Source organism: Dama dama, chromosome 18 (assembly GCF_033118175.1).
Source record: "Dama dama isolate Ldn47 chromosome 18, ASM3311817v1, whole genome shotgun sequence".
NCBI classification, from domain to species: Eukaryota; Metazoa; Chordata; class Mammalia; order Artiodactyla; family Cervidae; genus Dama; species Dama dama.
In genome coordinates, this window is record NC_083698.1 from 18596198 (window position 1) to 18609890 (window position 13693).

General features: G+C 37.0%; 1 protein-coding gene across 1 annotated transcript in view; it reads right to left on the reverse strand.

Moving 5' to 3' along the window:
• The window catches only part of THSD7A (thrombospondin type 1 domain containing 7A), a 265412-nt gene that overhangs the window by 208612 nt on the left and 43107 nt on the right, over nucleotides 1-13693 (reverse strand). Inside the window, exons 3-4 of the mRNA XM_061166284.1 lie at nucleotides 3485-3733; nucleotides 591-772 (exon numbers count right to left, since the gene is read on the reverse strand). Coding sequence (XP_061022267.1) covers nucleotides 591-772; nucleotides 3485-3733 — 431 coding nt within the window. The remainder of the gene's footprint in view (nucleotides 1-590; nucleotides 773-3484; nucleotides 3734-13693) is intronic.

Below are 13693 nucleotides of genomic sequence, written 5' to 3' on the forward strand. Positions count from 1 at the left end.
TGTTTTTAAGTTATGCCTTTGGATTAAAGATCTTTTCCTGTAGTTTTATTCTCTATTTCTTTAAAATTCAAAGTGAATTTTATCTCAATATCATAATTAATTTATTTTTTCAACATCATTGTAAAACAGCAGAACAAGTTTTCTTTTTTAACATACAGGTTTTACTTATTCTTATATGAAGAAAAGAAATTTGGGCTTTGGAACACATATTTGCATCCTATATGTATCCTTATAAGACACATGTTTATTCTATTTTTATGATTGCTAAATTATATTTTATAATTTTATAATTTATTTTTTACTTTAAATAAATTTTATAATTTATTTTATAATTGCTAAATTCTGACTCAGAACCTGAAGTCAAAATTTAAAGAGAGGCTTGTCAGCAAACCAGAATGAACCAAAGATGGAACTTTATTAATTATTTTTACAACCATCATTTAGACTACCATTCAACATAGTTAATATCCGCCATAATGTGAACAAATATACGGCTCTTCATGCCCCCAAATGGCTGTATATATATCCCTACAGGATGATCCCACGCCTGCTCTCCACAGGTGAGTACTTGAGAAGAAAACAAGATTTACCTTCCTTGTCCTTGTGGGTGTTCAGCTGCGAGAGGAGGTTCTCGCTGGCCTGCACGCAGTACACCTCTCGGGTCTGGACGCCCCCTCCGCAGAGGGCCGTCTGGTTGCCTCGCCTCCTGTCCTGCTGGCTGAGCAGAGGGTCCACCCGACACTCGGTCCACTCCGTGGTCCTCCAGCTGTACCTAGATAAAGAAAATGCCAACAGTGGCCATGTGTTTACTGAGTACAACTTTTCTCCAATCCTATTTGTTTTTTTCCCCTCAAGAAAATTAATCTGAACAATTCCTTCCCCTTGAATCAATCTTAGACCACATCTCTGGTACAGGCTCAGTTTCGATCCCTTCTTCTACATCCTTATGCTGCTCCGTTTAAAGAGGGGTTAAATTTAAGATGATCCAGTTTTAATTGCAATTACTAGAAGTTACTTATAAATATTTTATGCAAAGAGAGCATAATGCTGAATATATGAAATTTTACGTTTAATTAAGCTGAACTCAGGCTTGCCCTTTTTTTCACGTTTATAAACAAAGCAAGATTGAATCTGAGAATGGAGAACATTCTAAATGATGAACCCAAATATTTGTTTTGTCCTTAATAAAATGTATGAAAATTCCTTCTTCACACTGGTCAAAATTGTGATTGTGTGTTTGTAATAAAAATATAACATAATTCAGAGTTTTCTCTTTATTGCTGAGAATAAGAGTTTTTGTTTTTTTTTTTTTTTTTCCTCTCCTGTAACATTTGAGCATCCCTGATGAGTACTGATGAACGATGAAAAGAGCTGACGTTTCTAATCAGTGGAACACAGGAAAGATGATCTATGCTTCTAAATTAAAGCTCCAATCAAGATTATGATGTGAAAAAATGTCAGAGGATTGTCAGCCCAACACATGCTTTAAGGAGATAGCCAGGGTCTTGATGTCACTGAAGATAGACAGTGATGGCATTTCTCTACCTCAAGGAAAATGGATATTCTAAAAGCACAAAGAAAATGGCTCTTGGAGTACTTTATGTCATTTTTACCAAGATGCCTCCTTAGTAATCAGATTAACAGCCAACACAGGTACAAATGGATGTGCTAATGCTCATCTCAATTAGACAAAAAGGTTAAATGGGCTCTTGGATGTCTGATCTAGATGCTTTGCTTTGTCAGTGGTAAGGTTTCATGTCAGTAAAGGTGAACTTCATGCCCATTTTTCAATTTTTGTAAGTGGGGATTCATGGCTTAACAGAGGTACAGGTCTAGGGCATCAAAGAACAATGCTCTTGACATATATTTATAAAGGAAGTGAAGTATTCAGGTCAATTTTTAAATCGTCGATAAATGATGCCTTGGGAGGAGAGACTGGGAGGTGGCACAGAAAAGAAAACTAAACAAGCCATTCATTAGGGGAATTAAAACGAAAATTTTATTTTTTATAGAGCAGCATCCCAACATAGGTCATCCTAAGGAGTCCTGTGAGAGAAATAAATTTTTTAGTAATGTAAATTGATTACACATTCTTAAAAAATATGCTACTATCCACAAAGGGTTAGAAGACAGAGATTTAGAATAGGGATTTATTTTAATTAATAGTTAATGATGTTTGAATAACTGAGAGGATAAAGATATCCTAGCTTGAGATTAAAAAAATGGAAGAATCTCGCAGGAGATGAAACACTCTGACTACAGAACCCGGCAACTTCCCTGAAACTGTTATGTCAAGGGGAACATACCAGTCAGCGGGGCAGGCAGAGAAGTTTGGAAGGAAACTTCAGAGTGTTCAGCTGGCTGTATTAGGGGAGAAGGGAGGATTCCACAGTGCTGCATAACTGAAGATCTTGTACGAATCATTTCTATTCTTTGTTATTGTTATTATTACTGTTAGAAACGGGAGGAGGAGCAGCAGCGTCAGTGGTAGTGGTAATTTTCCTCTTCACTGGTTCATCAAGTGCAGCTGCAAGCCTGTTCTCTAAATGTTTCAAATATTCCAGGGAACCTTTCAATGAAGCTTGTGGGTATCTACTGATAAACTAAGATTCTGTAAGTTTTTTCGTAAATACTCTAATTCAGACTAACCTGAAACATATTTATCACCAAGTTAATTCACAGTAATGTCTTGGGAATGATTTTTAAGGATAAAAATAATATAGTTACAGTGCCAAATATTTCAAAATCAGTCTTATTTCATCTGAATTCGGTGAACATTTATTGGGTACTTACTATGTGCCTGGTCCTATGACATATACCAGTGATTAAAGAAGAAACAATCTCCACACCCAAGGTTAATAAGCAATCTTGGTCCTGAGAGAGCTTAAAGTCTTATTATTTTGATGTAGTATTCTACTATATTTAATAGGATTTGTTTTACACAGTACTGAATTTTAATAGGGCTTGCTCAATAGGCAAAAGGAATCTATATTTTGAAAGATTATTTTACCTTATAGACTAGTTGACAAACTATGGCTAAATTCAACCTGTCCTGTTTCTATAAATAAATTTTATGGAAACATATCCACACTCATTTCTTAACATATTGCTTATAGATCCAAAGGCAGAGTTGAATCATCGTAACAGAGACACACGTGGCTCATAAAGACTAACATATTTACTATCTTCTCCACTACAGAAAAAGCTTGCCAATCCTCATTACAGAAAATATGCAAAGAACTACTGCTAAAAATCCAACTTTTGTGGAGATTGGGAAACAGCTTGTTACTGACACTTTCATTAGTAAAACTGGTATTTTTTGTTTGTTTGTTTTTATCAGATAGTGTTGGTAGAGATATATTTCTACTTAGAATTTGTAAAAATCAGTATTTCTCAACACACCATCCCATTGAAATCAAACAGCTAAAGGAATATGCAGTTTGGGCAGATGGGGCAACAGAGGTCGCTGTCCTTATTAACTCACGTGGCACAGGGGGCAACTCCATCTCCTTGAGACACGCAGGGCTCTTTTTCCTCAAGTTCTGGACACTTCTTCTCGCTGCCAATAGGAAACTGCCTGATGAGCCGAGTTCTCACGCGGGTGCCTTTAGGGGATGCCGCGTCATGGCACGTTTTTGAGCAGGGGCTCCACTCTGACCACTCGGACACCTGGCACTCCTTGGTCATCACGCAGGCCTGGAAGGTCATTGGCAGCTTCTCTTGCTGGCAGAAGCTGCAAATGATAATTAATATTCTCATCACAGACTTGTAGGTAGGCATGAACTTTGTAGGCAGGCATGAATGTTCCAGAGCAAAATCAGCTTGGACATGCTTATTTCTACTTGGAAGTACAATTCCAATTTCATTGAAAACATACCAACATTTATAATGTGTAAAAGCTGTTAGACTCCAAGCTAACACTTGCATTTCCTCTTAGTTTGTAATAGTTGTTAAACCATTCACAGGAAATAGAAAATAAAAGATGAAGCAAAATTAGCTGAAACTAAGTTTACCATATTGTTCATTTTACTCACTCCAGATTTGTTTTAACTTAGAAAATGAACTGTTAACATAAGATAATTTTCACTCTGTTTAGTGATTTAAACAAACATGCCTGGCTAACTGCTACAATATTATTTTGAATAGAAAAAAGCAACTTAATTTATGCTTACCATTATTTTTAATATCATTTGAAATTTTAGCTGTCAACTACAAATATAATGGAGGCTAATTCAAATACATCAACTTTTTCCAGTCATACTTTAATGCAAGGTCCACATATGAGTATATTAATTAAATGCATCCTAGGCATTAGAAGGGTGACAGCAGATGAGATGGTTGGATGGCATCATCGACTCAATGGACATGAGTTTGAGCAAACTCTGGGAGACAGTGAAGGACAGGGAAGCCTTGTGTTCTGCAGTTCACTGGGTCACAAAGAGTTCAGACTCGAGTGAGCAACTGAACAACAAACATTAAAAATATAAATTTATTAAGCTGTACTGTGTAGAGATATCCTCTAAATAGATCTAGAATATTTAGTCACCAGTAAAGTATTTATGTTCAAATTCTTATCTAACTATTCCTCCTTGAATTAGAAGGATGTTGAATTCTTTTGTTTTTCAATTTATTTTTTCCTGAAGGATAATTGCTTTATAGAATTTTGTTGTTTTCTGTCAAACCTCAACATGAATCAGTCACATGTATACATATATCTCCTCCCCTTTGGACCTCCCTCCCATCGCCCTCCCCATCCCACCCTCTAGGTTGATACAGAACCCCTGTTTGAGTTTCCTGAGCCACACAGCAAATTCTCGCTGGCTATTTTACATATGGTGATGTAAGTTTCCATGTTACTCTTTCCATACATCTCACCCTCCCCTCCCCTCTCCCCATGTCCATAAGGCTATTCTCTATGTCTGTTTCTCCACTGCTGCCCTGTAAATAAATTCTTCAGAACCATTTTTCTAGATTCTCTATGCTGCTGCTGCTAAGTTGCTTTGGTCGTGTCTGACCCTGTGTGACCCCATAGACAGCAGCCCACCAGGCTCTTCTGTCCCTGGGATTCTCCAGGCAAGAATACTGGAGTGGGTTGCCATTTCCTTTTCCAAGATTCCGTATATATGCATTAGAATACGATGTTTCTCTTTCTCTTTCTGACTCACTTCATTGTGTATAATAGGTTCTAGGTTCATCCACCTCATCAGCACTGACTCAAATGTGTTCCTCTTTATGGCTGAGTAATATTCCATGTGTGTATGTACCACAACTTCTTTATCCATTCATCTATTGATGGACATCTAGGTTGCTTCCATGTTCTAGTTACTGAAAATAGCGCTACAATGAACAATGGGATACATGTGTCTTTTTCAACCCTGGTTTCTCCAGGGTATATGCCTAGGCATGGGACTGCTGGGTTACATGGTGGTTTTATTCCTAGTTTTTTCAAGGAATCTCCATACTGTCTTCCATAGTGGCTATATAAATTTACATTCCACCAACAGTGCAAGAGTATTCCCTTTTCTCCATACCCTCTCTAGCATTTATTGTTTGTAGACTCTTTGATGATGGCCATTTTGACCAGTGTGAATTGATATCTCATTGTAGTTTTGATTTGTATTTCTCTAATAATGAGCAATGTTGAGCCTATTTTCATGTGTTTGTTAACCATCTGTATGTCTTCTTTGGAGAAATGTCTGTTTAGGTCTTTTTCTCACTTTTTGAGTGGGTTGTTTATTTTCCTGGTTGTTTATTTTCCTGAGTTGTATGAGCTGCTTGTATGTTTTGGAAATTAATCTTTGTCAGTTGTTTCATTTGCTATTATTTTCTCCCATTCTGAGGGTGATCTTGTTACCTTGCTTATAGTTTCCTTTGCTGTGCAAAAGCTTTTAAGTTTAATCAGGTCCCACTTGTTTACTTTTCTTTTTATTTCTATTACTCTAGGAGATGGGTCATAGAGGATCTTGCTTTGATTGATGTCATTGAGTGTTCTGCCTATGTTTTCCTCTAATAGTTTTATATTTTCTGGTCTTACATTTAGGTCTTTAATCCACTTTGAGTTTATCTTTGTGTATGGTGTTAGGAAGTGTTCTAATTTCATTCTTTTACATGTAGCTGCCCAGTTTTCCCAGCACCATTCATTGAAGAGGCTGTCTTTGCCCCATTGTATATTCTTGTCTCCTTTGTAAAAGGAGGTGCACGGGTTTATTTCTGGGTTTTCTATCTTGTTCCATTGGTCTATATTCCTGTTTTTGTGCCAGGACCATACTGTCTTGATGACTGTAGCTTTGTAGTATAATCTGAAGTCAGGAAGGTTGATTCCTTCAGCTCCATTCTTCTTTCTCAAGACTGCTTTGGATATTTGGGGTGTTTTGTGTTTCCATATGAATTGTGAATTTTTTTTTTTTAGTTCTGTGGAAAATGCCATTGGTAATTTGATAGGGATCGCATTGAATCTGTAGATTGTGTTTAGTAGTATAGTCATTTTCACAATATTGATTCTTCCTACCCAGGAACATGGAATATCTCTCCATATGTTTATGTCGCCTTTGATTTCTTTCATCAGTGTCTCATAATTTTCTGTGTACAGTTCTTTTGTCTCAATAGGTAAATTTATTCCTAGATATTTAATTCTTTTTGTTGCAATGGTGAATGGAATTTGATTCCTTAATTTCTCTTTCTGATTTTTCAGTGTTAGTGTATAGAAATGCAAGTGATTTCTGTCTATTGATTTTATATCCTGCACCTTTGCTAAATTCACTGACTAGCTCTAGTAATTTTCTGATACTATCTTTAGGGTTTTCTATGTATGGTATGTCATCTGCAAACAGTGAGAGCATTACTTCTTCTTTCCTGATCTGGATTATTTTTATTTCTTTTTCTTCTCTGATTGCTGTAGCTAGGACTTCCAGAACTATGTTGAATAATAGTGGTGAAAGTGGACACCCTTGTCTTGTTCCTGATCTTAGGGGGAATGCTTTCAGTTTTTCACCATTGAGAATAATGTTTGCTGTAGGCTTATCATATATGGCCTTTACTGTGTTGAGGTAGGTTCCTTCTATGCCCATTTTTTGAAGAGTTTTAATCATAAATGGGTGCTAAATTTTGTCAAAGGCTTTTCCTGCATCTATTGATATTATCATATGGATTTTATCTTTCAATTTGTTGATATGGTGTATCACATTGATTTGCATATATTGAAGAATCCTTCCATTCCTGGAATAAACCCAACTTGATCATGGTATATAAGCTTTTTGATGTGTTGCTGAGTTCTGTTTGCTAAAATTTTCTTGAGGATTTTTGCATCTATGTTCATCAGTGATATTGGCCTGTAGTTTTCTTTTTTTGTGTTTTCTTTGTCTGGTTTTGGTATCAGGGTGATGGTGGCCTTGTAGAATGAGTTTGGAAGTGTTCCTTCCTCTGCAATTTTTTGAATGAGTTTTAGAAGGATAGGCATTAGCTCGTCTCTAAATGTTTGACAGAATTCTCCTGTGAAGCCATCTGATCCCGGGCTTTTGTTTTTTGGGAGATTTTTGATCACAGCTTCAATTTCAGTGCTGTAATTGGGTTGTTCATAATTTCTATTTCTTCCTTGTTCATTCTTGGAAGATTGAACTTTTCTAAGAATCTGTCCATTTCTTCCAGGTTATCCATTTTATTGCCATATTGTTGTTCATAATAGTCTCTCACTATCCTTTGTATTTCTGCATTGTCTGTTGTAACCTCTCCATTTTCATTTCTAATTTTGTTGATTTGATTCTTTTCTCCTTTTCTTCCTGATGAGACTGACTAAAGATTAGTCAATTTCATTTATCGTCTCAAAGAACCAGCTTTTAGTTTTATTAATCTTTAGTATTGTTTCTTTCATTTCTTTTTCATTTATTTCTACTCGGATCTTTATGATTTCTTTCCTTCTACTAATTTTTGGATTTTTTTGTTTTTATTTTTCCAGTGTTTTAGGTGTAAAGTTAGGTTGCCTATTTGATGTTTTTCTTGTTTCTTGAGGTAGGATTGTATTGCTATAAACTTCCCTCATAGAACTGCTTTTGCTGCATCCCATAGGCTTTGAGTTGTCATGTTTTCATTATCACTCATTTCTAGAAGTTTTTTGATTTCTCTTTTTATTTCTTTTGTAACCTGTTGGTTATTTAGAAATGTGTTGTTTAATCTCCATGTGTTTGTGTTTCTTAGAGTTTTTTTTTTCTTGTAATTGATATCTAGTCTCATAGCATTGTGGTCAGAGAAGATTCATGATATGATTTCTATTTTCTTAAATTTACTGAGGTTTGATTTGTGACCCAAGATGTGGTCTATCCTGGAGAATGTTCCATGTGCACCTGAGAAGAAGATGTATTTTTCTGCATTTGGATGTGATATCCTGAAGATATCAATAACATCCATCTCCTCTAATGTATCATTTAAGACTTGTGTTTCCTTATTAGTTTTCTGTTTTGATGATCTGTCCATTGGTGTGAGTCGGGTGTTAAAGTCTCCTACTATTATTGTGTTCCTGCCAATTTCTCCTTTTATGTCTGTTAGTGTTTGTCTTATGTACTGAGGTGCTCCTATGTTGGGTGCATATTATTTACAATTGTTATGTCTTCCTCTTGGATTGATCCCTTGATAATTATGTAGTGTCCTTCCTCATCTCTTGTAATCTTCTTTGTTTTAAGATCTATTTTGTCTGATATAAGGATTGCTACTTCAGCTTTCTTTTGCTTCCCATTTGCATGGAATATATTTTTCCATCCTCTCACTGGCAGTCTATATGTGTCTTGAGGTCTAAAGTGGGTTTCTTGCAGATAGCATATTATATGGGTTGTGTTTTTGTATCCATTCAGCCAGTCTGTGTCTTTTGGTTGAAGCATTTAATCCATTTACATTTAAAGTAATTATTGATATATATGTTCCCATTGCCATTTTCTTAATTGTTTGGGGTTGATTTTGTAGATCTTTTTTCTTCTCTTGTATTTCTTGACTATTTAAGTCCATTTAACATTGGTTGTAAAGCTGGTTTGATGGTACTGAGCTGTCTTAACTTCTGCTTGTCTGAAAAGCTTTTGATTTCTCCATCAATTTTGGATGAGATCTTGCTGGGTACAGTAATCTTGGTTGTAGATTTTTCCCTTTCAGTAGTTTAAATATATCCTGCCATTTCCTTCCGGCCTGCAGAGTTTCTGCTGAAAGATCAGCTGTGAAGCATTTGAGGTTTCCCTTGTATATTACCTGTTGCTTCTCCCTTGCTGCTTTTAATCTTCTTTCTTTGTGCTTAGTCTTTGTTAGTTTGATTAGTATGTGTCTTGGTGTGTTTCTCCTTGGGTTTATCCTATACGGGACTCTTTGTGCCTCTTGGAATTGATTGACTATTTCCTTTTCCATGTTGGGGAAATTTTCAACTATAATCTCTTCAAAATTTTTCTCATATCCTTTCTTTTTCTCTTCTTATTCTGGGGCCCCTATTATTCGAATGTTGGTGCATTTGATATTGTCCCACAGGGTCTCTAGACTATCCTCATTTCTTTTCATTCTTTTTACTTTATTCTGCTCTTCAGAAGTTATTTCCACCATATTATCTTCCAGGTCACTGATTCATTCTTCTGCTTCAGATATTCTGCAACTGATTCCTTCTAGAGTATTTTTAATTTCAGTAATTGTGTTGTCTCCGTGTTTATACTTTAATTCTTCCAGGTATTTGTTAACTGATTCTTGCATTTTCCCCATTCTGTCGTCAAGGTTTTTGATCATCTTTACTATCATTATTCTGAGTTCTTTTTCAGGTAGTTTGCCTAATTCCTCTTCATTTATTTGGACTTCTGTTTTTCTAATTTGTTCCTTCATTTATGTAGTATTTCTCTGCTTTTTCATTATTTTTTTTTAAACTTATTGTGTTTGAGGTCTGCTTTTCCCAGACTTCAAGGTTGAATTCTTTCTTCCTTCTGGTTTCTGCCCACTAAGGTTGGTCCAGTGGTTTGTGTAAGTTTCTTACAGGGTGAGATTTATGTTGAGTTTTTTTTTTTTTTTTTCTCTGATGGGCAACACTGAGTGAAGTGGTAATCCTGTAGGCTGATGATTGGGTTTGTATTTTTGCTTTGTTTGTCCTTTAGATGAGGCATCCTGCAGAGTGCTACTGGTGGTTGGGTGATGCTGGGTCTTGTATTACAGTGGTTTCCTTTGTGTGAGTTCTCACTGTTTGATAACCCCGAGGGTTAGTTCTCTGGTAGTCTAAGGTCTTGGAGTCAGTGTTCCTACTCCAAAGGCTCAGGGTTTGATCTCTATCAGAAGTGTGAAGTCAATGTCTGCTCTTTGTGCTTGCACTCTGGGTCCATCCCAAGGCAATGTATGAGCTATTGATCACACCCTTTTATTATTTTAGCAAACTGCTACCTATCAGAAGTGTGAAGGCAGTGCCTGCTCTTCCTCTGTGCTTGCACTTTGGCTCCATGTCAAGGTAATGTATGAGCTTTTGATCACGTGCTTTGATTTCATTACCAAACTGTGACCTATCGAAGTGTGAAGTCAGTGTTTGCTCTTTGTGCTTGCACTCTGGGTCCACACCAAGGCAAGGCATGAGCTATTGATAATGTGCTTTTATTATTTTAGCAAACTGCGGCCAGACACTAATCCGAAGAATTTCGGTGAGAGACCTGCCTTGAGAGATGTGCCTACTATAAATGAAGTCCTAAGTTTCCCAAGGACTGATGAAGGCTCTCCATCCTGCAGTTGGAATCAATGTGAGAGTTGGACCATAAAGAAGGCTGAGTACCAAAGAACTGACACTTTCAAACTGTGGTGTCAGAGAAGACTCTTGAGAGTACCTCTCCCCCACTCTCCTTCCAGAAAGGATGTTGAATTCTTAATCCTAATGTCTACATACAAAGATGAAGTTGATGTTAGAGAATGTCATCAACCTCGGATTTATGCACTTTGAAGGATTTTCCTGGAATTAGATTGCCTTGCGCTGATTCTTAGTTGAACTCTTGCACATTATCAATAACTAGTATCTCATGTTTATAAGACAGAGGAGGCCTATTGCCACAATAGAGCATCTGTTCCAATGGGAGAGTTCACTGATAATTCTGTCTCATCATTCAGATGCTATATTTAACTATGATAATCAACCATACAGAGAGGCAGGTCCATTTTAATATAACAACTCACATTCAATCTTCTTAATTCTACTGGCATGTGTACGAAAATTGCATTCCTAGGAAACAATTAGAGCTCAAAACATCAAAGTCAATTTGTCTGAGCTGGGAAGTCTGGGCAGAAGAATCATCTGAGAGTGGCAGGAAAACGGTCCTATGAGTCAGCTCTGTTGCTCCTTATAACAACAGAGAGGGCCAGAATCCCATTTTTTACTAATGTGTCATGTATTGACTACTAATGATGCATTAGGTAACAACACTAACCTAAGAGCAAAACTTTCTCTGTGATGAACAACACAAGTTATTCCATGAAAATCAGGTAAAATAATGACCAAATGACGATCTTTACAACTCATTTCATACAAAACCCTCCATGTTTAGTTTCCTCTTAGATTCATTTGTAACACTTCATCAGATTGTTATCATATACATATATGCATATATGGGGCTTCCCAGGTGGTGCTCATGGTAAAGAATTTGCCAGCCAATGCAGGAGATGCAAGAGATGTGCGTTTGATCCCTGGGTTGGCAGGACCCCATGGAGGAGGAAATAGCAATCTGCTCCAGTATTCTTGCCTAGAAAATTCCATGGACAGAAGATCCTGGCTGGTGACAGTCCATAGGATTGCAAAGAATTGGACATGAATGAGCAACTGAACACACACATACACACATGTAATACTTACAAAGTTTATATTCTATGTATAGGCAGAGAATTAATAATCCCTTTTAATCTTTTGTGGAGAATTTGACCATCAGTTAAATACCTGGTAACCTGATGAAAGCTGAAATATCAGCTATGTTACTAGATATTATTTATGATACGATGATCAAGTTGATAAATTCAATTTGCTGTGGAGAAACTAAAACTACCTGGTAGGAAGCCACAGTTTTGTGCTTCCCTAAACTCTTGGACTAGGATTTGTTTTACTGAAGACATTACAGGCTATTACAAGTAGATCACTTCCAGAGATACCAGTGCCTGTAGGGCTGATATTTTTAAGGCAAGGCTGCTCTTTGACCTGCTGGATGTAGAATTACCTTCTTCCACCTGAAATGTGTTGCATGAATTTCTAGAAGAATTTCCAGATGAGGAATGACTATGGCTACAACGATAACAAGCTCTATATCTTTCTACGCAGGCTAGTACCAGATGGCAGTCTTGTGAGTCTTGTGTATCTGAAAGTCTGACAGTGTAACATTAAAACTTAATTCATATTACCTCATGCATGAAAAATGCTGGACTGGATCACTCACAAGCTGGAATCAAGATTGCTGGGAGAAATATAAATAACCTCAGATACGCAGATGACACCACCCTTATGGCAGAAACAAAAGATGAACTAAAGAGCCTCTTCATGAAGGTGAGTGAAAAGGAGAGTGAAAAAGCTGGCTTAAAACTCAACATTCAATAAGCTAAGATCATGGCATCTGGTCCCATCACTTCATGGCAAATAGATGGGGAAACAATAGAAACAGTAACAGACTTTATTCTGGGGGCTCCAAAATCACTGCAGATGGTGAGTGCAGCCATGAAATTCAAAGATACTTCTTCCTTGGAAGAAAAGCTATGACCAACCTAGACAGCACATTAAAAAGCAGAGACATTACTTTGCTGACAAAGGTCTGTACAGATAAAGCTATGATTCTTCCAGTAGTCATGTATGGACGTGCGAGTTGGACCATAAAGAAGGCTGAGTGCTGAAGAATTGATGCTTTTGAACTGTGATTTTGGACAAGGCTCTTGAGAGTCCCTTGGAAATCCTAAAGGAAATCAGTCCTGAATATTGATTGGAGGGACTGATTTTGAGGCTGAACCTCCAATACTTTGGCCACCTGATGAGAAGAGCCGACTCATTGGAAAAGACCCTGATACTGGGAACGATTGAAGGTAGGAGGAGAAGGGGATGACAGAGGATGAGATGGTTGGATGGCATCACTGACTCAATGGATATGAGGCTGAGCAAACTCCAGGAGATGGTGAAGGACAGGGAAGCCTGGCGTTCTGCAACCCATGGGGTCACAAAGAGCCAGACAGAACTAAGCGGTTGAACAACCAATAATCCTTTTGTGTGGGTACCATTATTATTTTTATTTTATACAGAAAGAGTTTCTGAAAGGTTAGGCAATGTGTTCAAGATCATATGGGAATGTGTAAGGAGGGAACTGAAATTTGAACTTGCATTTTCTAAAATCAGAGTCTATTTTCTTAGTCACTCTGCCCTTCTTCAAACAGTTTAAACTGATTATAAATCTCTGTTAGAGCAAACTGCTGTAGCTGAGACCAATGCCAGGGTTACTGATACATCGTGAATCCACTAGTTTCACTATTTCACAATTCCAGGATTTGCACCATCCTAGCACTTTGAAAATGTGCTACTTGTTTTAAGGAGGACCTAGTAATTAGGGAAAAGTCAAACCACATACATTTTCCTGATCCATGTTAACAACTTTTAATGCAGGTTCTACATAGAAATCAGCAGTGTAAACATGAGAACAATATTAAGTGATATGATTATATAGTTTTTAATATATGAGACATGTAACAT